Source organism: Eptesicus fuscus, chromosome 5 (genome assembly GCF_027574615.1).
Source record: "Eptesicus fuscus isolate TK198812 chromosome 5, DD_ASM_mEF_20220401, whole genome shotgun sequence".
Classification (NCBI taxonomy): domain Eukaryota; kingdom Metazoa; phylum Chordata; class Mammalia; order Chiroptera; family Vespertilionidae; genus Eptesicus; species Eptesicus fuscus.
This window is the reverse complement of record NC_072477.1, coordinates 45,369,668-45,394,377: the sequence shown is the minus strand read 5'-3', so window position 1 is coordinate 45,394,377 and position 24,710 is coordinate 45,369,668. Positions and strand designations below refer to the sequence as shown.

The window sequence follows — 24,710 nt, the reverse complement described above, 5'->3', positions numbered from 1 at the left end:
CAACCCCCTCTCGTCCCAGGTTGTCTCGTGCCTGAGTGACTGGTGGGATGTCCTTCCTCTACTTCTCCATGCAGAGAACTCCTGCCCACCCTGCAAGGCCCAGCTCAGTTGTGGCCCCTCCTAGAAGATCGCTCAGCCTGGCTCAGGCTCCTGTAGTGTGGAGCCTCATGTCTGCCTGGAGGCCTCGTTCACTGCGCCAGAATTTATGGCTTATGCATTGTCGACCCCATGGCACGACCCCATGGCAGAGTCCCTCAGGGCCTCCCCGCTCCCATCCCCTCCTGTGCCCAGCAAGGTGCTGGCTGAGGTTCGTGGAATTGTGCGGCTGCTGAGGGTTTTCAGAATCTGTGACTCGGCTATGCCTTGGGACCCTGGGTCCCCAGCCCCTGGCTTCCGTTCTTCCATCTTAAACTGGCACCCTGTTAATGTCTCTGCTAAGCCTGTAAACATTTTCTCAATGACAAAAAAATAAAATCATAGGTTAAAAATCTTGAGCAATAAAACAGCAGATGACGTTGTGCGGGCAACTTCCCAGAGGACATGGAGCACACGTCCCCTGAGTGAGTGGCCTTATAAGGACAGGTTCAGGAGGAGAGTGGGCAGGAGGCAGGGCCACCCGCCAGGAGGGGAATGTGGGGTGGGGACGGGTGCCCCACCGCTGGCCCGGGAGTGGAGCCAGCAGGGGTGCTAGCGAGGACGCAGTTCCACCGGGGAAGTTAGCAGAGCGCCACCTCCACAGGCCCTCGCTGGGCCGAAGCCTGCTGTCCTCCTTCCCGGCCATGGCCATCGGCCACCGTCACCAGCACAGGCCCTGACCTGCTCCCCGCCAGCTGCCGCGCACCCACACGGCCCAGCCTCGCACTGGGAACCGCCACCCCAGGACAGGCCGCTTCTCATCCTTCTTCCCACCCTGCCCGCTCCTGGGCCCAATTGGAATGCGATAAAGGCTTGGTGGGTGGGAGAATGAGTAAGTGGGTGCTTCTTCAGTGGTAGCTTTGGCTCATCAACGGGGCGGTAGCACCTGGAACACAGGCGCAGCATCTTCACGGAGGGACCAGGGCAGGCCTGAGTGCACGGTTGCAACTCAGTGAAGGATTTGGTGGTGGAAGGGGCCATGACTTTGAGTAGAGCCAAGTGATCAGTTCTTGCCCCACTCAGGGTCGCACTTGTCCCCAACGTGAAGGCATGAACGCTCCCAAACTCCTCCAGAGAATGCCTGTCCCCTTGAGGACAGTGTGTGTGTGCTGGAGAGGGCGGGAGAGAGAGAGAGAGATGAGAGCGAGTTTCTGGAAGAGTCCTGGTTGTCAAAGTGTTTCTCTGACCCTGAGGAACAAAGCCCTGGCCCTCAGGATGTGAGGGTGAGGCAGGCGGACCCAGGAGGTCCCTGGGCGGAGGGAAGGGCTCTGGAAGGCTCCCCGCCCCTCATTAGAAAAGGCTTTCAGAGCTCCCCACACACCTCCTGGCGGCGATCTTACCTGAGACAGCATGGATGGTCAGAGGAGAGGCAGAGCTGGAGGGCCACGTCCCTCCGCCAGCTTTTCTAGGCCTAAAACCCCATCACTTACCAGCCATGCGATTCCTGGATTCCTGCGTTAAGCCCTCTCCCTAAATCCTCTTAAAAGGCAAACAGTGCTCCCTGCAGGGGCCCACAAAAGAATTCTCTAATCACCAGAAAAGACAGGACAGGGCGGGTAGAGGTCAGACTGGGGAGAAGGACTGGGAGGAAGGGGAGAAGGAAGGGGCCTGAGAGGGGGGAGGGTCTGGGAAGAGGAAGCTCCTGACTTCTTCCCACTTGGTCTGAGGTACACCCCCCTCCACCATCCCCAGAGCGGAAGGGTCAGGGCTGAGGGGAGGCTCTGGCAGCCGGGCAGCTGGCCCTTCTTCTGGTGCCGGAGAATGTTGTCAGCTACAGGAGACGGACGGACGCAAGTTGAAGCAAGAGCCCCAGAGGCTCCCAGCAGAGGGGAGACAGGATCGGAGCCAGCTGTGTCAGCTTGAGCCTAGGGAGCCCAGCCTTGCCTGAGACCCTGACCCCTGGGTTAAGGCCTACGCCACAGTCATTCTGCTCCAAAATAGAAATGTCCCTTGTATAACAACATCCTCTAGATGACTGCCTGAAATTCCACCATTAGTCACATATTATTTTGGGTTAAGCATTGCCCCTCTGTGGTAGGCTGAAGAATGGTCCCCCAAAGATGTTCATGTCCTAATCCTTGGAATTGTGTTACCTTACATGGTAAAAGGGAGTTTGCAGATATGATTAAATTAGAGATTTTGTGGTGGGAGATTATCCTAGATTATCGGTGGGCCCATCTTAATTACAAAGGTCCTTATAACAAGGAGGCATAAGGATCAACTAATAGAAGGCGATGTGCACATTTCCCTGGGAAGGGAACACACAGAAAGTGAGATTTCAGCCTGAAATAGTTTATGAGTTTGTAGTATCAGCCCAGGTCTGACTTCAGAGTCTATACATTTAATTCACAATATTCTACTTCCTAAAAATATTTCCTCACCCTCTTCCTCATCAGTCAGGAGACCTTCTTCAACTTGCTGGCACTGGGCCTCTGAGGGATATAGGAGAGGAGACAGAGCATAAGGGGACAGAAGTGAGACCAAGAATCAAGGTATAACTTGCTTCATTCTGCATCCTTGGGCCAGGCCTTGGTTCAGCAGCTGGAGCCTAGACTCTACCATACTCCTGGCCTCCTCTCCAAGGGTTATATTGATGGATAGATAGATAGATAGATAGATAGATAGATAGATAGATAGAAATAATTTTGTTAATTCTCACTGGAGTATATTTTTCCATTGATTTTTAGAGAGAATTGAAGAGTAGAAGGGAGGGAGGGGAGGAGGGAAGAGAGGAAGGAGGAAGAGGAGCAGAGAGGGAAACATTGATGTGAGGTATATTGATTAGTTGCCTCCTGCATTTGCCCAGATGGAACCTGCAACCCAGGTTTGTGCCCTTGACTGGGAATCAAACTTTCGACCCTTCGGTGCATGAGCCAACATTCTAACACCAGCCAGGGCACCAAGGGTTACCTTGTCTAGATCCTGCCTTCAGGGATCGGAGTGTATCATTAGCTGCTATTTCAAGGAGCCACCAATGCAGTCACCTGACCCTTAGGATTAGCTGTAGAGATTGTCCTTCACCAAGGTGGTAGTCCCAGAATCCTCTGCTCCAGCCACCTTCTTAAACCCTCTGACCAGAGATGGGGAGAGGTTCTGCCAGGATTTCTCAGTTTGATTGTAAATGCTGATCTGTTCATCATAACAATGAAGAGGAGCATGATCAGAGTAAAAGTAGTACTGATTATAGAACAAGGCAGGGTATAAATATGGATAAGCTACTCAATACCATGCCACAAGCCTCCTGTGCACTATCCTGCTTAATCATCCCAGTTGGGAAGTTCCAATAGCCATATTTTATGGGTAAGGAACTAAGACACAGAAAGGTTATGTGATTTTTCTAAAGGTCACACAGCTAGTTCGTGATGGGACTGTAGTTTCAGCCAGTCTACTTCAGAGTCCATACGTTTAATTCATACTATTCTACCTCCTAAAAACATTTTAAACTAACAATGATGTCTTGATGTCTCATTTTTAAATCAAATAATAGCTTTCTATGGATAGGGAAGTTTGGGGCAGGTAGAGAAGGATGGGAGGAGTGTCGTTGGGGAAGGACATGTCACACGTGGGAGGGGCCTGCCAACTGGTCACTATGAATCATGGGGACTTAATAAAGTGGCAGACTGAGGCCAGATTACCTTAATAGAAACATAAATAGCTTTGGATTTAACATTTCATCTTAGAAATTTAACTTGAATTTTACTTTCTTTTCCAAGTGCAGTTTTATTTTTTATCAACTTTAGGACATTTGGCTGATTTTCTCAAAATAGTTTTACATTGCTACAAGTTATTTAATTCAAGTTTTAAGGCCCCAAAATATTTTTAATGTGATTTCAAGTTGGCAGGCACCGAGGCTTGGTGGAAAGCACCAGGGGCTGATGGGCCTCGGGAGACCTGGGCTGTAGTCCCAAACTTGCTGTTGAGACCTGTGTGGGCCTGCAGAAGTCCTCACTCCGTGCTCAGACAAGGTGTCTGGGTTGAAGCCATGAGACATGTGGTATATTTTGCTTTACAGGCCTCAGCTCTAGGTCCAGCTGTGTTGCTGGGTGGATGAGTGAGAACTTCCTATTCTGTGGAAATTGCTGCAGGCCTTTGCACAGGACCAGCTGGGAAGGGCAGGAGCATCCATGTTTTGGCTTCTGACCTCTGCTTGCCCTAGTCACAGGCAGCCCAGACACTGGTCCTCTCAAGCCCCAGGGGCCTCCAGAAGGTGGGCCTGTGGTGATTGAAGACAATCCTGCTCCCACTGGCCCATCCCCCACATGGAGGACAGACCGACATAGCACCACAAACTGTCAGAGCAGAAGGGAGCCCAGATCAGCTGACCCTGAGGGAGATACTAGCCCTGGGCTCATTACAATGAATAAGAATCCCCAGAGATATTGGCATAAATATAGACACATAGATCAATGGAACATAATAGAAAGCCCAGAAATCAACCCACACATACACTGAGTGGCCAGATTATTATGATCTCTGAATGCATAATAATCGGGCCACTCAGTGTATATCCTATATAATAAAAGGCTAATATGCAAATTGTCCCCTCGACCAGGAGTTCAACCAGCAGGCAGGCCGGCCAACTGCCCATGTCCCTTCCCCCTGGCCAGGCTGGCCGGACCCCACCCATGCACGAATTCATGCACCAGGCCTCAGTATATATACACTGAGTGGCCAGATTATTATGCATTCAGAGATCATAATAATCTGGCCACTCAGTGTATATGGTTAATTAATTTATGACAAAAGAGCCAAGAATATATGATGGCAAAAGGACAGTCTCTTCAAAAATGATGTTGGGAAAACTGGACAGCCACATGCAAAAGAATGAAATTCTACCACTATCTTACACCATACACAAAAGTCAATTCAAAATGGACTAAAGGCTTACATGTAAGGCCCCAAACCATAAACTTTCTAGAAAAAAAACATAGGTATTAAGTTCCTTGACATCTGGTCTTGGCAATATTTTGGATATAACACCAAAAGCAAAAGCAGCAAGCAAGCAAATAAAAACCGTACACATACACAAAAAGAACAAGTGGGACTACATCAGACTATAAAACTTCTACACAGCAAAGGAAACCATCAATAAAATCAATGAGAGACAATATTTGCAAATCATATATCTGATAAGAGATTAAAATCCAAATTATATAAAGAACTCAAACAACTCAATAGCAAAAAACAAACAAAAAAAACCCAACCACAATCTGATTAAAAAATAGGCAGATCTAAAAAAAAAAAAAAAAAAAGTCAGATCTAGCCTTAGCTGGTTTGACTCAGTGGATAGAGTGTCAGCCTACCTACTGAAGGGTCCTGGGTTCTATTCCGGTCAAGGGCACATACCTAGGTTGCAGGCTCAATCCCTGGCCCTGGTCAGGTGGACTGCGGGAGGCAATCAGTCGATGTCTCTCTCACACATTGATGTTTCTCTCTCTCTATCTCTCCCTTCCCTTCCACTCTCTCTAAAAATCAATGGAAAAATATCTTCTGGTGAAGATTAACAACAACAAAAAATAGGTAGATCTATATAGACATTTTTCCAAAGAAGGTATATGAAAAGATGCTCAACAGCACTAATCATTAGGGAAATGCAAATCGAAACCACAATGATATATCACCTCATACCTGTTAGAATGGCTATTATCAACAAGATAAGAAATAAGTGTTGCAAGGCTGTAGAGAAAAGGGAACCCTTGGGCACTGCTGGTGGGAGTGTACATTGGTGCAGCCACTATGGAAAACAGTATGGAGGTTCCTCAAAAAATTAAAAGTAGAATTACCATATGATCCAGGAATCTTAATTCTGGGTATTTGTCCAAAGAAATGAAAACACTAACTCAGAAATATATGTACACCCCCATAGTCATTGCAACATTATTTACAATAACTAAGATATGGAAATAACCTAAATGTCTATCAACAGATCAATGGATAAAGAAATGGTGTATGCCCTGCCAGTGTGGCTTAGTGGTTGAAGGTCAACCCATGAACCCAGGAGTTGATGGTTTGATTCCCAGCCAGGTTGCAGGCTCCATCCCCAGTGGGGGGTGTGCAGGAGGCAGCTGACCAATGATTCTCTCTCATCACTGATGTTTCTATCTCTCTCTCCCTCTCCCTTCCTCTCTCTGAAATCAATAAAAACATATTTTAAAAAATTGTGTGTGTGTGTGTGTATGTATATGTGTGTGTATGTATGTATATATATGTGTGTATATATATATTAGAAGCCCGGTGCACGAATTTGTGCACAGGTGGGGTCCAGCTGGCCTACCCCGATCGAGCTGGGCTGGCCTGAGGGGGGGGGGCAGTGGGCAGTTGGTGGGCAGGCCCCGCCCCCCATTGGGGTTGGGGGGGCTGGTCAGGGGCGGGGCCGGCTGGGGGGGAGGGGCCATGGTGGTTGCCAACCAGCTCCATCCCCTGGTCAAACTCCTGATCGAGGGGACAATTGCATATTAGCCTTTTATTATATAAGATATATAATGGAATATATATTAGCCTTTTATTATATAGGCTATATAATGGAATATTATATAGGATATATAATATAATATTATCTAATCTAATAATAGACAAATATGCAAATTGACCATACCTCCGACACACCCATAAGCCACGCCCACAAGCCACGCCCACCACCCAATCAGAGCGAGTATGCAAATTAACCCAAACCAAGATGGCTACAGCCACAGAGAGCAAGGTTTCCTAGGTAACAGAGGAGGCCAAGCTTTCCGCCTGCCATTTCCAGGCCTAAGCCTCCACTCAAGCTACAAAGTTTCAATTATAGAAGGTAAACAAATTCAAATAAATGGCGGCAGAATGGAGCTTGAGAGAGCAGGCCAGGGTTGCTGCCGGCAACAGGGGAAGCAAAGCTTTCCACACACCCTGGCCAGGCCCACCCGCTTAAGGCAACAAAGTTTCAATTATAACCCCAACACAATGGCTGCGGCCTCGGAGGGAGCCCCAGGCTTGGCTCTGCTCCAGGCTACAAAGCTTCAATTGTAGAAGGAAAATAAATTCCAGATACCAGGGCCTCCACTTGGGTTACCAGGGGGCATGGCCGGCCTGCAAACCACCACAGGCCCCTCGCTCAGGCCGCCCCACACCCCAAGGGAAACCCCACCTGATCTGGGACGCCCTTCAGGGCAAACCAGCTGGCCCCACCCCTGTACCAGGCCTCTATCCTATCTAATAAAAGAATAATATGCAGATTGATCATCACTGCAGCACACAATATAGCTGCCCCCATGTGGTCAAAGATCCTGCCCCCATGTGAACACAAGATGGCCACCACAAGATGGCCAGCAGGAGAGGGCAGTTAGGGGTAACCAGGCCGGCAGAGGAGGGAAGTTGGGGGCAAACAGGCTGGCAGCAGAGTGGTTAGGGGGTGATCAGGCTGGCAGGCAGAAGCGGTTAGGGGCAATCAGGAAGGCAGGCAGGCAAGCAGTTGGGAGCCAGCAGTCCTGGATTGTGAGAGGGATGTCCGACTGCCCGTTTAGGCCCGATCCCTGGGATCGGGCCTAAACGGGCAGTCGGACATCCCTTGAGGGGTCCCAGATTGGAGAGGGTACAGGCTGGGCTGAGGGACAACCCCCCTCCGTGCACGAATTTCGTGCACCGGGCCTCTAGTCCTATATAATAAAGGCCTAATATGCAAATTGTCCCCTGGACCAGGAGTTCAACTGGGAGTTGGACCAGGGGGCGGGGCCGTCTGGCCAACCTCCCGGGTTCCCTCCCCCTGGCCGGCCTGCCCTGATTGGCTCCAGTTGGGGCGGGCCAGCCAGACCCCACCCATGCACGAATTCATGCACTGGGCCTCTAGTTCAGCTATAAAAAAGAATAAAATCTTGCCACTTGTGACAACATGGGTAGACCTCAAGGATATTATGCTAAATAAATAAGTCAGATGTAGAAAGACAAATACCATATGGTTTCATATGTGAAACCTAAAAATAAAAAAACAAGCTTATAGATACAGATAACAGATTAGCAATTGCCAGAGGTGGGCCCAGCGGATGGGAAGTGGGTGAAGAAAATGGGTGAAGAAATGGTGAATGGGTGAAGAAAATAAACAATAACAAACAGCAGATTAAAAAAATAAAAAGATTTTAAAGAAACAATCCCAGAGAGCTTCTTTAAAAAAAGAAAAAGAAAAAACAGATCCCTAGGGGCTACCAAGTTGGACCTTCAGAGTCAGATTCTCCAGGAGTGGGGCCTGGAACTCTAACAAACTTCCCAGGGGATTCGTATGACTAACAGCCAGGTCCAACCTCTCTACTTTTCCTGGGGAAACTGAGGCCCAAAAAAGTTTTGAGCCAGTCATCAGCAGAACCAAAATCAGAAATTAGATCTTTGGACCCAAAGTTAGATATTATTTCCACAAAAAGACCAGGAACCTATAAGACCCAAAAGAATTGCCCATCATTTTGTTTGTTTGTTTTAATTTTCTTAAAACCAAAGCACACAATTTAAAGGCTCAAATAAAGGTAGTTTTACAAGACTTGTATGAGAAAACACAGCTCCTTGTCTATACCCTCCCACCTCCCCCTCCCCACCGGTAACCACTTTCAACTCTTTTAGCCAATTCTTTGGGTATTGAACGAAGCCAGAATGTCACCCAAAATATGCTTCTTTGACATAAAAATTATTTCAAGCTGAAGGTAATTAAGAAGCAGCAAATGCAGGAAAAGCTTTTCTTCCCCCTCTCCCTTTTCTGTCTAAAGGTAGGATATAAATTCTCTTTTTCTTGAGATTGATTCTTATCCTTCCAGAGATACACTAGAGGGATCTGCAAGTGAGCCTTACTCCATTAGTTCCCTCCCATATATTTACCTTCCAAGTTTGTCATTTTTGGAAGGCTAAAACTGATTTCCTTTGTCTTGTTATCTCTATACAAATGTGTTCTTTGTTGATGCTACATAAGCCAGAGTTCTAAACCCCTGCTTTGAGCTACTTTTCACTGAGGGTTCTCCCACATAATGTGTGCTGCATATATTAATAAACTGTTTTTCTCTTATTAATTGGTCCAGCTGAAAACCCAACATGGGTGAAGTTTTGCCTCCCCTGTAGCATTCCCTCCCACCCTTGGCATTGTTGCATTTTTACAATGAGTATGCATCGCTTTGCAGACTTGGATGCCAGGTTTAGCACAGGTCTGGGCTGCCTGGGCATTGCAGAGTGCCCCCGAGGTCACTGGGCACAGGCCACCAGCTCCTCTAGGGCTTGGTCGCGGCGGTTGCCGTGGACCAGCAGCACCTCCTTGATCCGGTCCGGCTGGAAGCCCATGTCGCTGAACTGCTCCCAGAGGCGCAGGAACTCCCCTGCCTGAGGAAGGGAAGGCAGAGAGGGCACTGAGGCTTAGCCTCCACCCTGGGGAGCCCCCTCCCTGGTGTCCTCTGTATCTACCCCCAGAAAGCTGTGGCCCTCACAGGCCAGGTAAACCTGACCCTGGGCGACACCTGCGTTTCCTTTGTACCTGTGAGGTGACATGGGCCAAGGAAGGAGGCCCAGCCTGGCCACTGGCTTGGTCCTGGCTTTACTCCCCCGCTCCGGCTCTCTCCTGACTGCCTGTGCTTGGGGGCTGGGGCAGGAAGAGGAAAGCCAAATACCGGTGCCCAGAGGATGCACAGCCCAGGGTCTCCGCCAGGCCCCAAACTCTGCCAAGGTTTCACACAGTCCAGCTTTGGTCTTCCTTCCTCCTCTGGCACCAGCACTTGAAGCATCCCTGCTTTTCTTCCTCCCTCCTCCTCTGTATTTCCCCCACCCTTCTGTCCCTTCATCAGCCTCCGGGAAGAGTTGCTCTCGAGCCTGAGCCAGCTGCTGAGCATGGACAGATCACATTCATCAGGCACGCAGAATGTACTACTGGGCCCACAGCTGCCTCTATTCTGGATCCCAGGTAGACGGCCAACTCCTTGAGCAGAGAGTTCAAGCACCTTTGTGCTGCCTGTGGCTCCTATCCGGGTGTCTAACAAAGAGAGGGCATTCAATGACACGTGTGCTGATTCAGTTAAATAATACAAAAGCCGTGCCTCTGGTTTCCTCCCCACCTCGTCCCCTCACCTTCTGTGCTTCACCTCCCTGGGCTGTCTGCTCCCCAGAGCTGAGCAAGCAGGCTCTCTCCCTGTCGCCCCCCAGGCTGGCTCTGGCACCGCATGTCCCTGCACACCAGGCTCGTGTGTATACCCCCATCCCTTCTCTGCCTCGGGCTCAGGCAGGTGGCCAGCTGACCTGGCTCTCAGAGAACTGGAACATCTCCATGGCCTCCTCCACCAGGCCCTCGTCGTAGCCCTGCCGCAGCAGCCGGTCACAGGCACTAAGGTAGCTGAGAAACTGGGCCAGAAAGGAGCAAAGAGGGAGGAGATAAGATGAGTGGCTCAGTGGTTGAGCATCGACCTATGTATCAGAAGGTCACGGTTTGATTCCTGATCAGGGCGCATGCCTGGGTTGCGGGCTTGATCCCCAGCAAAGGGCATGCAAGAGGCAGCTGTTCAATGATTCTCTCTCATCATTGATGTTTCTATTTCTCTCTCCCTCGCTCTTCCTGTCTGAAATCAATGAAAACATGTTTTGTTTTGTGTTTGTTTTTTTTTTTTAAAAAAAGGGGGAATGGCAGGGGCAGTGGATGGGGTAGAGGAGACACCCTAAGGACCTCAGTAAGGCCTGAGCTCAGGCCAGCTGACTAGGCAATCCACCACACATGACATGGCCCCAGAAACCCCATGGGCTGTGGACAGGTAGACACCAACTATCCCAAACTAGGGGCTGGAATCCAGGAAAGGGGCTGTTAGGGTGAGCTAAGGTGTTCCCAGAAGCTAAGTGGGGAGTGGGACAGGCCTGCAACACAGGGGCCTCTTCTCACTCAGCACCCATGCCAGCCTGCTCACCCTCCCTGGTGAGCACCTACCTGTGTGAAGGTGCCATCCATATCTGTGCACCCCCACCCCACCCCTAGACACATACACCTCTGCCACCCAGGACTTCATGAGCCCCCACTATGCAACAGACCTGCATCCGTGCTGGAAAGGGGAGGGGACAGAGTGGACCTCACAGGGCTGAAGACCTGTTCCGGTCACTTCCTGCCTAGTCCTCAGGGGCTGCTTGGGCCCTCAGGATGAAGTGCTGCCTCCCAACCAGGGCTCAAAGGCCCGTTCCTGCCTGTCAGTCACCTCTGCTCCTCCCCCCGCCCCCTAGGTCCCTCATCAAGGCCGGCCTCACTCCTCTTACCTGGGGATCCTCTCTGCCCCGTTTCCAAGGTGCCGTGCTTGGTGGTCCCACAGCACATACAACTTGGTAACTGCTCTACTGCCTTTCTCATCTTTCTCATCCACTGGCTTTTTGCTCCAAGAGGGAAGGGTTGTGTCACCACTGTGTCCCAGCACCCAGCATGGCAGGCAGAAGGAGCTCAATAAATACATGCTGTGTTTATAAAGTGAATTAAGAACTACCTTCAAGGAGCTCACAGCTCAGTGGGGGAGATAAACCAGATACTGGAAATCATGAGGCCCAGACAAATCAAAGCAGAATTTATAGGGAGTCAGTGCCAAATGAAGTTAGTGCCAGACCATAAGAATTGTGGGTATAAGTGGAGAAGAAAGAGGTTGGGTTTCTGCAGACCTTCAGAGGTAGGCAGAAAGCATGGATAATATAAGAACTGCCCTCCCTTGCAGGCTTGGTCGCTCTCAACTGCCCTCTCTTGCAGGCAGGGTGCCTCCCAACTGCCCTCTCCTGCTGGCCATCTTGTGGTGGCCATCCTGTGTCCACATGGGGGCAGGACAGCTGGTTTGCCCTGAAGGGTGTCCCTGATCAGGGTGGGGTACCCTTGGGGCGTGGGTTGGCCTGAGTGAGGGGCCTGTGGTGGTTTGCAGGCCGGCCACACGCTCTGGCAACACAAGTGGAGGCCCTGGTATCTGGAATTTATTTTCCTTCTACAATTAAAACTTTGTAGCCTGGAGCAGAGCAAGCCTGGGGCTCCCTCCGAGGCCCGAAGCCATTTGTGTTGGGGTTATAATTGAAACTTTGTTGCCTTAAGCAGGTGGGCCTGGCCAGGGAGTGTGGAAAGCTTTGCTTCCCCTGTTGCCGGCAGCAACCCTGGCCTGCTCGGCTTCAGCTTCTGAACTGTCCAAGCACTTGCCCCAGGACACCTAGACCTAGCTCGAGCACATCTGGAAAACCACCCAGCCAAGCCCTCCTTGCACACCTGAGGAAACTGAGGTCCAGGCAATGCGGGCAGCTTGCCCAGGGTCCCAGGACTAGGGCCTAGATCACCTAATCTCGAGCTAATGCCTTGTCCATCGTGGGGCCACTGCTAGAGGAGGGGCTTGAGCTAGCTTAAAAGTAGACAGAGTTTCTGGAGGTGAAAACAGGAGTGGGGGCAAGGGCAGATGGGAGATCTCCCTTCACCTCTTAGCTCATCCACAGCAATGAATCTTGGCCTTAGTGTTGATTGCAGCTACCTGGGAGTTTTAAAACTACCCATAAGCTGCCCGACCAGCATGGCTCAGTGGTTGAGCATCGACCTATGAACCAGGAGGCACGGTTTGATTCCCAGTCAGGGCACATGCCCGGGTTTTTGGGCTCGATTCCAAGTGGGGGGCATGCAGGAGGTAGCCAATCAATGATTCTCTCTCATCATTGATGTTTCTATCTCTCCCTCCCTCTCCCATCCTCTCTGAAATCAAGAAAAATATATTTTAAAAAAACTACCCTTAAACCATTGATCTTGCCTCCAGAGTCTCTGATGTGGGGGGGGGGGAGGGTGCCACTTGGGCACTGGGACTCTTATAGCTAGCTCTCCAGGGGATTCTAATAAGAAGCCAAGGTTGAGGACCACTTACTCAGGGGAGAGCTGTCCTCAGTCCATACTGAGGATCCCATGCCAGGCTGCATATCAGAACCATCTACAGATCGCTGAAAATAACAGGCTCTTGAGGGTACTCCAGATCCACTGATTGGGACCCTCCCGAGTAGGTCCTGGGAATCTGCATTTGTGAAGATTCTGCTGCTTGGTCAGTTTTGGGGCCTATGGGACTGTAAAAGCCACCAGGCCTACCTCAGACCCCAGGATGGGGCCCCCAGAAGTCTATAAGCACATGTTCCCCCTCCATTCTGTGAATAGGGAAAGTGAGACTCAGAGAGGCTCCCGGATGTGCCTGAAGTCATATGGCAAATCTGGGCCTGCCTATGGGCCCTCACATGTGCCACCCATGTGTCCTGCAGGCAGTCAGTGGGCACTCTGATCCTTGTGGAAGGAAGGAAGGAGTGATGGACAAAGCTTATCTTTTGTGTCTCCTTCGTTCTCCCTGGCTCTGCAAAGTGAAGATGGCCTGATGTCCTCCCTCGTGAGCCGTCTCTGGCCATAAAGGATTTACTGTGGTGTATATGTTTCAAGGGGAGAAGGAAACTGAACCCAAAGGAGTTTCTTAGTTAATGGAGGAACTTCAGAGAATAGAGGAAAATATTAACTTGGTGGGGGAGGATAGATGCAGTCATCCAATGGCCCTTCAAGGCCCACCCCTCAGGGCCTAGCCCCTGACTGCCCAGCGGGGAAGGCCACCCAGAGATCCGGCGGGCCAGGCAGGTGGTCAGTCTGTGTCTGGAAACACAATGTTCCTGATACAGTGGGATTCTTCCAGGCCACCCACAGGGAGGCCAGTGCCTCTGCTGGCTCCAACCAATCTTCAGATCTTCACAGTGATGGCCTGAAACCTCAGCCTATCACCAGTCCTAGAGACTAGGGTTGGGGGAGACATGTCAGGGCCCCCTCTGTGGGCCTGGTCTCTCACAATCCTCTGGGTAGCTTCTTGGCCATGGTCCTGGCTTTCAGTGGCAGCTGAAGGTGGAGGCAACTTTAGATCTATTCTTAAATCTCAGAGGAGCCTGGGGTGCTGCCCTGAAAGGTTCTCATACAGAAAATGAGAGAAAAGCACTGAACAACAAAGATTCAGAGTTAACCAGCCTGTTTCCCCATCTGCAAAGTGAGGATAGTAATAGCAACCTTGAAGAACTGAGAAGACCTAATTGTACACTCTCAGATTGAGGGACTGGCACACACAAAAAATATTAACTAAATATTAACACCACTAATGCCTGAATGATGAAGAAATATAAAGGTCTGACTAGCTCAGCCCCACTTAGGATGACTCTGAAGGGCCATATTTGCTCCATAGCTGAGGGGATGGCTGACACTGTCATTGGGTCTACAAAGCTCAACCTCTCCATCTACCCACTCCTGCTTCTGTCCACTCCCTTCTCCAGGAGTTGATCCCAAGAGCCTCCTTAATTAACTCCATCTGAGTCTGATTCCTGGGGACTCCAACCTACAACAGTGGTTTTTATGTACCCTGGTATCCCCCATACCTCCTAGCCACATCTGAACACCCAGGAAATACCCAATAAATACTGTTGACTAGATGGATAGGTGGGTATGGGTAAACTGAACACAGTTCCTTGGTTGAGGGAAGTGGTTAGAGCTGCAACATATAGCAGTAGTCACATGTAACTATTTTAATTAATTACAATTACATAAAATTCTCAGTCATACTAGCCACATTTCAAGGAATAACGTATGGCTAGTGGATACTGTATTGGACAACAGGTATAAAACATCGCTCATTACAAAAAGTTCTACTGGGCAGCTATAGAGAGAGTCTTGGCTGCCCAAAGCTCCAGCCCTTGCATTTGGGATACAAACCAGGAGAGGAGTAAAATATCAAGACTCCCCCAAGTGTGCATGGGGATTCCCGATAAACTCCTATGCAGAAGGTAGCTTTAGGATCTAGAAACTTGCTCATAACCCCCAATAATTAATGCCAGGCTGAGATCCTGCCTCTGAAGAGAAGGAAACAAAATTTCTTCAAGTTAAAGACAAAACCATGCCCTAGCCGGTTTGGCTCAGTGGATAGAGCGTCGGCCTGCGGACTTAAGGGTCCCAGGTTCGATTCCGGTCAAGGGCATGTACCTTGGTAGCGGGCATATCCCCAGTAGGGAGTGTGCAGGAGGCAGCTGGTCGATGTTTCTCTCTCATAGATGTTTCTAACTTTCTATCCCTCTCCCTTCCTCTCTGTAAAAAATCAATAAAATATATTAAAAAAAAAAAAAAAGACAAAACCACGTGGCCACCCGTCTGGTTCCAGCTCCACAGCCCCCCAACTCTGGAGGATCACCCACCTGGCTCAGGCTCTGACGCCCCGTCTTCTGCAGAGCCACGATGGCCCTGTGCAGGGGATACCCCAGGGCGACCACTGGCCCGATGAGGTCTTGCTCCTCTTGGCTGAGGGCGGACAGCAGGTCGGCAGAATCAGGGTGTGATCTGTGGGCGATGACAGGCTGGGGCTCCCGCACCAGAGGTGGCAGGCAAGGGTATGGGCTGAGGGACTGAAATACAGACAAGCTGGCTGAGTCATTTGCCACCGGGAGCAACATCTGGTTGGGCAGGACATTTTAAAAGGCGCCTTTCATGCCACCTTCTATCCAGAGTGGAGGGGCAAACGCTGTGGAGGGCTTGGGGTCCTGCTCTGGTTCAAACCCCAGATCTCTACTGTTTACTCGATTTACTCACGTGTGAAATGAAGGCCATCATACTGGATACCTCAAGGGTTGTTACGAGGCTTAAGAGTTATTTTAATCCGCATCAGGGAAGAGCCATCCTGGCATTAACATCTGGCCGTTGATGTGGGCACGGCCAGTCCAGCTCACAGAGCCTCTTCTCCGAACGACGGTGAGAAGGGTTGCTGGCCCTCTTTACAAGGTAGAGAAGGGGTGGCTCAGAGCACCTCAGTGACTTGCATAAGATCACACACCAGTGAGTGGAAAAGCCGGACCTCGAGTCTCTTTTGGATTTAATTTCACGTTGGCCTTATTTTTTTGTACCTACTGGCTTGCCTGGGGCCGCTGGGGGGCAGAGAGCTGTGCCCTATTGCTCCCACCTGCTGCTAATCCTGACCCACCCCATCTACTCAGGATCCAGGTCGTCTGGAATTTGATGATTATACAACTTGGACCTCTTAAATTTAAAAAAGACAGAATTATAAACATAAAATTAGGCATAAAGCTTTGGAAAGAGCAAAGTCAGAGGCCTGAGGCCTAGCTTCATTGGTTTCGTGGTAAATTCACTTCTGCTCCCCATTCTGCTGGGTACAATCTTCTGTCCCCAGCTTTCCCAGCCTGTAACAACCCCCACCTGTCTCTCAACACCTGATCCCACCCTCTATACCAGTGATGGCGAACCTATGACACGCGTGTCAGCACTGACACGCGTAGCCATTTCTGATGACACGCGGCCGCATGCCGAGGATGAAACATTTGCTGCTCCTGAGGATGAAACATTTGCGACTAGAGTCTTGGAGTTAGTTTTTTCCTCAAAGTGACACACTACCCGAGTTATGCTCAGTTTTTTGGCGAAGTTTGACACACCAAGCTCAAAAGGTTGCCCATCACTGCTCTAGACAGTACTGCCTTGACTCCATACCCCCTTGGGCAATTGTCCAGTGGTTTGGACTTTGTCTCTTCCAACCCAGTGTCTGGCAGGAATTTACAGACAGTGACTATTCCCTGATTGAGCGCCCAGCTCACCGAGTCCACAGCAAGCCTTGCCCAGCAAGCCCTAGATTTGAGTCACATTCATTCAGCACCCCCTAGGGGCCAAGTCTGCTGCTGGGTGTTCTGGAAACAAAACTGAATGCGAACCAACCCCCTGCCCTAAAAGAAGAGGAGTTCATACTCCACGGGGAGAGAGAGACAGGTACTGGATAACTACAGTGATGTGGCATGAGCCCTAGCAGAGGCACAGCAGGCACCACGGGAACCAGAGGGAATGGGAGCCCTCCGAGCAGGGACTATTCTGGGCAAAGGGCTGCAGGGAGAGCGGCAGGAAAGGCTAGGGAGGAGGAGCACAGAGAGGAGGGGGCCGTAGCTATGGACCTGGCTGGGGACCCGGACTAGGGGCCTTGCTGCTGATCTTGGCAGAGCCGGCGAGTTCCTTACCGCGACCGTGGGCTTGTGGCTCCGCAGCGGGGGCACGGCACCAGCCGTGGAGGGCCGCGGGGCCGGGGCGGGTCCACAGGGGCCCGGGGGCGGGGGCGCGGGGCTCTGGGGCGGCTCCGGGCTGGGACAGAGGCTCCGCGCCCGGTGGCGGATGCGCTGCAGAAAGGCGCGTGGGCGGGCGGCCGTGCTGCCCTCGGAGAGCCTCTGCCGCACACCCGCCAGCTCCGACCTCACGCCTCGCAGCACGTGCAGTGAGCACCGGTGACGGCCCGGGCTGGGGCTCGCAGGAGCGCTGGGCTGGGGGCTGCAAGGCCCCGGCTTTTCCTCACTGGCAGGCGTGGCTTCCTCCTCCTCCTCCTTCTTCTCCTCTTCCTCGGGCTGCTCTTGGGGTCCAGCCCTGGGGCCTGCGGCTACAGCAGGCGCGGCCGCCCGCCCGCATTCCGGGCTGTCCAGCAAGAGCCAGGCTGGAGGGGCTGACGCTGTCCCGGGAGCATCGCACTGGAACTGGCAGGGTCCCCGGATGACAGCCTCCACCCAGAAGAGGGTCCTCCTCTCCAGGCTGAAGTCGTGCTGCTGAGAGAAGGCTACGTGAGGCGTAGCCAGGCAAACCAGGGCTCCAGGGCGCACCACTACCTCTGGTCTCCGGGCCCCTGTTCAGCCAGACCTGCCAGACCTGCAGTCAGCACAGTCCACCCGCACCCACCGCACCCTCCGTTTTAGCCAGCACTGGGGTAGATGGATATCAACAATTTAAAGGTAAACTCTGCATGAAGGACCATTGCAGTGAAATCTAATATCTAAGTCCATTTGCCATTTAGTATGCTATTGAACAGAAGTAGCAGCTTAAAAACTTGCTCAAGGCGCTTTCACTTGAGCCCAGCACCGTTTGCCGTAAGCAGTCAGCCGTGGCAGCCCGCCAGGCACGTAACCTCCCTGTGGGTGACATCTGCCCCCATCCTCCTGGCCGCCGTCTGAGGTTGCTTTGGGACCCAGGCAATCTAAAACTTGCTAATCTTTGTTGAACCCTACTCAGTAGGTTTTAGTGTTATCCCTTTTTCCAGATTATGAAAATGAGGCTCAGCAAGTTTCATTTGCTGGAGGTCAGCTTGGAGGTGAGAGGCTGAGCTGGGATTTTTTTTCTGACCATCTGACTGTAGGGCTTTATCCACTACATATAAGGCCACCTAAGAAAGCAATCTGGAGCCCACATAAATAACCTAACTTGAGATTTTATAAATGAGGCAAAAATAAAATATTACTGTCACATACCTTTAAAATTAAGAACCAGGAATATAACATGGCATTAAAAATATAAAAAAAATTAAGGGCAATTTCAATGCCCTATGATGGCCATTTAAGGAAAAGAGAGGCTAGGGGAATGTTGTGTGTGAGGGAAAGGGGAGACAGAAAGACAGACAGGCACTGTTCCCTCCCACCTCGGACATGACCCTGCACTGGGGAGAGGAGCACAGTTTAGCTGGTCCAGTGTGACTCCCCGAGGTCAAGGACTGTGGCTTACTCCGCAGAGCTAGGGTGAGCCTGGCACAGAGTGGACATTTGTAAAGGTGTGCAGAACACATGGTTCGAGAAAGAGATTGTAGCAAAATAGATGAGTTGTGAAAAACATAAGAGGAAAAAGACAACTTCAGAACTGGTGAGACAGACTTGTAGAGAGAGAGAGACTAAATTAAAGAGACAGCCAGCAGGACTTCAGGGATAAAATGATATAAAGACCCAATAAAAAATACCAACACTTGTGATTTCTGGAACTAAGCAAGATGATTCTAAAGTTCACATGAAAAATAAACAAGTAAGAATAGCCAGGAAAACTCTGGGGACAAAAATATAAATAGGACTGGCCCTACCAACTGTTTTATTTTATTATAAAACATCAATAATTAAAACTATGGTACTGGCACAGATAGATTAGAGGTAGATGATAGAAAGTCCAGAAATAGACCTTAATATCTATATGGCTTTAGTAAATAATAAGATAGCATCTCAGGCAATGGGAAAAAGAAGAACTAATCAATAAATGGTTAGCTATCTGGAAGAAAATAAAGTTAGGTCCATTATCACATTATATACAAAAGGATAAATTAAAAAAAGAACAAAGATTCAAATGTGTGATATGAAACTATAAAAGTACTAGAAGAAAACAAGATAGAAATCCTTCATAACATCAAGGGGGAAAACCTTTCTTACTCAGAATCAAAATCCAGAAGCCATAAAAGTACACACAGGCATATGCCCAAAATCTGCATGGCAAATGTCATGAGCAAGGTCAAAGACAGATGACAAACTTGGGGGTGGGAGGGAGAATAGAACTCACATAGAGATAAAGGGCTAACTTTACTAATATAGGGAGTGCCTAGAAATAGACAAGAAAAAGACTCACAGCCCAACAGGAAAGTGGACAAAAGATAATATGGACAGTCCACAGAGCTCTCTTAAATATAGAAAAAGCTGCTCAACCTCACTTGTAATAAGAGAAAGCAAAATAAAACTATACTGAAATACATTTGCCTATCCCTTGGCAAGGACCCAAAGTCTGCTGACACTCTGTTGGGCGTGTGGGAGGTACAGGCCTCTTGTAGTGTGCTGGTTGGGATATATATCAGTATTAGAGGCCCGGTGCACAGAATTTGTGCACTGGAATGGGGGGAGGTCCCTAAGCCCGGCTGGTGCCCTCTCGCAGTCCGGGACCCCTCGGGGGATGTCTGCCTGCTGACTTAGGCCCACTCCCCGCAGGGAACAGGCCTAAGCCAGCAGCCAGACATCCCACTCGCACTCCAGGACCCCTCGCTGCTTACCGCCTGCCTGCTCGCTGCTCCTTACCGCTACTCCTTGGCGCTGCCCCGGAGGTGGGAGAGGCTCCCGCCACAGCCACTGCGCTCGCCAGCCATGAGCCCAGCTTCTGGCTGAGCAGCACTCCCCCTGTGGGAGGGCACTGACCACCAGGGAGCAGCTCCTGTGTTGAGCGTCTGCCCCCTGGTGGTCAGTGAGCATCATAGCAGCCAGTCATTCTGGTTGTTCCGCCATAAGGGTCGCTTAGGCTTTTATTATATAGACTAGTAGCCCATTTGCAGGAAGAATCCTGCAAGCGGCTGCTGCGGCCGTGTGCGCTGCCGCTGCCACCGCTGTTGCGGCCGCCCCGCTCTGCCCCGCCCCGCTCCGCCCCGTCCGGGCTTTCCCTCTGGCAGCCACCTTGCTCTCTGCTTTTCCTCCCTCTTCCTTCTAAGTTGTCTTCAGTCTTCACTCCTCCCTCCCTCAGCGTATGCAAATTAACCGCCATCTTTGTTGGGTAATTTGCATACTTGCCCTGATTGGCTGGTGGGCATGGCTTGGGCTGGTGGGCGTGGTTTGGGTGTAGCGAAGGTGCGGTCAATTTGCATATTACTGTTTTATTAGGTAGGATGATCCCTATGGAGAACAATTTGGTAATGTACTTAAATTCAAAAGGACGTTTGTATATACTCATTTCCTGCAGCATTGTTTGTAATGGCAAAACACTGGGAAGAACCTGCCCTGGCCAGTTTAGCTCAGCTGGTTGGAATGTCAAAAGGTGGTGGGTTTAATTCCCACTCACAGCACATACCCAGGTTGCAGGTTCGATCCCTGATCAGAGCCGATCAATGTTTCTCTCTCACATCAATGTTTTTCTCTTCCTCTCTCTTTCTCTCTCCACCCACCTCTCTCCCTTCCTCTCTAAATGAATGAATGAATGAATAAATAAATAAATAAATAAATAAATAAATTCAATTTAAAAAAGACTGGGAAGAACCTAAGTGTCTATCAGGAGGGGACTCAGTCAATAAAGTGTGATTATCCATATAGTGCAATACTTCAGTGAAAAACAAAACTGAAGACGCTTTCTAGGTACAGATATGGAAGATCTTAAAATATATTAAGTGAAAAAAGCAAGAAGAATGGTGCATATAAAATGCTACCTTTAGTGTAAAAAGAGGGAAATATCTGTATTTGCTTGTATATACACACATAAGAATCCCTAGAAGAATATATAAAAATGAGTAACAGAGGCCATCAGTAATGGGATGGAGGTGGGGAACAGGGCAGATGGGAAGGCAAACTGCTTGGGGGCCAAACTGACCCCATCACCTTGATTTTGTAAATAAAGTGTTACTGAAACAGAGCCATGTCCATCCTCTCCTTCCCCTAAAACCTTGGCGGTTACACTATGAAACAACAAAACAGACTTGAAGAGGCTTTACGCACGTAAGGAAGGGCTCCTTGGGAAGGAGCAGGGTGAAGGGGTGGGCATGGGCTTTGGGGTGTGAAAGGCTCCTGTTGGAATCCTGGCTGGATCCCTCACAAGCCATGAGACCCTGTGGATCACTTTGGGGGGCGGGGCACTTTGATCTCCTGTGCCGTGGGGTAGGAACACCCAGCTGAAAGACTCATAAAAATGAGAGAGAAGAGTGAACATGTGAAGAGCACCTAACATGGGCCTGGTGCACAGTAGGTGCTCAATAAGTGGTAGCTGTTATTATTTTTCTCTTTAGGCCACGACAGTTTTGTTGGGTACTCTAACATCATTGTTATGGGAAAATGCATTTTAAGTTCTTAACACTGGGAGTACAGCCCAGTGAACTCGAAGGACTGATCAGGAGAGGCTGTAAATCATACTTAGAGTCTCATGCTTCTCTATTTGTTAGTTTGGCCCAACAGTTAATGAAATGGAGGCTCAGGAAGGGAAATAGGCTTAAGGGATTGCAGGTGCCCACCCTGAAAGCAGGAGGCAAAGCCAAGCCAGCATTTGGCTAGGACACTAGACATGGGCTTGGCAGAAGGGTGCCTGCTTCTGCTACTAGGGAAAAAAATAGCCTCTTTCCAGCTTGACTTGAGCTCAGCAGGGAAGGAAAAGCTGTGATAATCCACCTCCACTGGCGCTCAGTAAAGCAAATTCCTCTTCCCAACAATACAAGCTCTCCTGCCAGAGTGAGCGCCCACAACACAGGGTGTGGGGGAGAGCAAGAGCTCCTGCCCCACAGAGAGTGCTCTGGGCTTCACAAAGCTTATTTCAACTCTGGAAACATCTGTCCTGAGGAGCCTCAGTGCAACTCCAGGGTCTGCAGATGGAGCAAAACTGCACCACACCTCCTGCTTCTGTGCCCCAGGCCACTCGAGCCCCTCTCCAGGACTCTCCTTTCTGGACTGTGCTCTCTGCTGACTTCCCGAAACCCTTCGCCTTCAAACATCACCTGTCCAGTGTCTCTCATGTTCCAGTCCTGCTCTTAGCTAATAAAAAATGATCTGGAGTCAGGACTTGGGTTTTAGTCTTGCCACTAACTTTGCACAAGTCATTTCCTTTTTCTGGGTTTCAGGTTCCTCAAAATGAGTGAAAGCTTATCTAGATCCTCAAACTTTTCCACGAAGCACCCGGCAGACAGTGGAGAATGAGCATGTAGGATTCTGCATACTTGGTCCCAAGAGGCCCAAAGCCAGCTCCACAGTTCTTTGCAATCTTATTCTTTCATTTTTATTTATTTATTTATTTATTTATTTATTTATTTATTTATTATTTATTTTAAAAGTATATTTTTATTGATTTTACAGAGAGGAATAAGGATGGATAGAGAGTTAGAAACATCGATGAGAGAGAAACATTGAACAGCTGCCTCCAGCACAACCCCTATTGGGGATCAAGCCCACAACTAAGATACATGCCCTTGGCCGGAATCAAATCTGGGACCCTTCAGTCCACAGACCAATGCTCTATCAACTGAGCCAAACTGGTTAGGGCTTATTCTTTCATTTTAAAAGAATTCATGTGAATTTTGCATGCTACCCCATGATATATCTGTATTCTAATGTGAATACAATAGGTTCCCCCTAATTCTTCAAGTAAACTTGATTCTTCCGGAAGTTAAATAATCATGTTTATCCTGAGGCCACATGTGATATGACCACATACACTGGGTGCCTATCCCAGTGTGTGAGCCATGGGGCAAGGGGTGCTTTAAGAGTGCCTCTAAAATAGTATTCCTTTCGAGACCGGTTATGGCTCAGTGGATAGAGCGTCAGCCTGCGGACTGAAGGGTCCCGGGTTCGATTCCGGTCAAGGGCATGTACCTTGGTTGCGGGCACATCCCCAGTAGGGGGTGTGCAGGAGGCAGCTGATTGATGTTTCTCTCTCATCGATGTTTCTGACTCTCTATCCCTCTCTCTTCCTCTCTGTAAAAAATCAATAAAATATATTTACAAAAAATAAAAAAAAATAAAATAGTATTCCTTTCTAATGTGCCCCAGGTGGCATTTTAACAGAGGATTCTGGATCTAATGTCTTAACCCTAAGGAGTGATTCTAATGGAATTTTAGATATGGCAGCAGAGAGGAACTGGAACATCCGTGCCATGATCCTCAGTCACTTTATATAGGTGACCTTCCAGTTACCCTAACGCTAAAATAAGACCCAGTAAATAATCCTCATCACCAGGCCACCAGCCTTCCTCATGAAACACCTTTCCCTCTTAGATTATTTCCAAACTCCCTGAAATATACCAGAGCAGGCCTAGCTGCCCTTTAAAATCAGGAACAAGGTCCCATGGGGCTCAGCATCAGGCCCACAGACCTGGGGACTAGGAGATACATAGACAGACAGAGAAATACACTTACCATAGAACCCAGCAGAAGCTCCCTGCAGGCTGGGACACTGAGTTCTGGCCCAGGGAGAAGCTCTGTGCTGGTCAGAAAGCCCTTGGGCACCTTGAAAGGGACACCATCAAGGGCACTCATCCTGTCAGAGGAGTGTGGTGACGGCTGAGGCAGGCTGCCTGATGGCAGTGGGAGAGTGTAGTCCTGAGGACCAGGCTCAGGCCTCAAATGGCCTCAGTGCTCTCCTCTGTGGTGACTTAGCTGAGTCCCTCACAGCTAAGAAGGAGAGGTAATGTGGCCAGTGCTGCATAAGGGAGGAAATGGATAAAAACAAGACCATTCAAACTGACAGGGATTGACTATTTCATGTTTAAGTCTTATACTAGGGCATTGTTTACCAAAACAAGGACTAGAACTCTAGTTCTAAAGTCTTGCATCAAAAGGGTTTTCACCCCGTGTAGTCCTTGTAAACCTAATAAATATCAAAATCAGTGGATTAAAATGAACAAAAAAGAGTTTTCACTCAAACGTTTAAGGAAGAAATATCAAATTACAAAAACTCTTCCAAAAAAGAAGAAAAGAAGGAATACTTCCTAACTCGTTTGGCATCACCTTGATACCAAACTTGACAAGAAAATTAGACGCTGATCTCTTATGAACATAAATGAAAAAAAATCTTAACAAAAATAATTATGGGTAAAAAAATACCGCCAAGTTGAGTTTATTTCAGGAATGAGAGGTTGGCTTAACATTCCAAAATCAATCAATGGGAGTAAAGATAAACACCACTAGAATAAAAATTAAAAATTATATTATTATTTCTCTCCATAGATGCAGAAAAAGTGCTTGATAAAATTAATACCTTTCCATTATTTTAAGAACAACAAACCCTTTTAACAACTTAGGAAAAGAATTTCCTTAACCTAATAAAAATAGCTCCAAAATATCTAAAGCAAACATCCCACTTGGTAATACTG

At 49.2% G+C, this 24,710-nt stretch overlaps 1 protein-coding gene across 1 annotated transcript; it reads right to left on the bottom strand.

Moving 5' to 3' along the window:
• Positions 1-9,324: 9,324 nt before the first annotated feature.
• On the bottom strand, positions 9,325-23,874 carry UBAP1L (ubiquitin associated protein 1 like). The gene is made up of 5 exons (XM_008139119.3): positions 23,755-23,874; positions 17,119-17,688; positions 15,304-15,510; positions 10,366-10,467; positions 9,325-9,459 (listed from the first exon to the last, which is right to left on the bottom strand). The coding sequence occupies exons 1-5, from the start codon at positions 23,872-23,874 to the stop codon at positions 9,325-9,327; spliced, it is 1,134 nt and encodes a 377-aa protein (XP_008137341.2).
• Between the last annotated feature and the right edge of the window lie 836 nt (positions 23,875-24,710).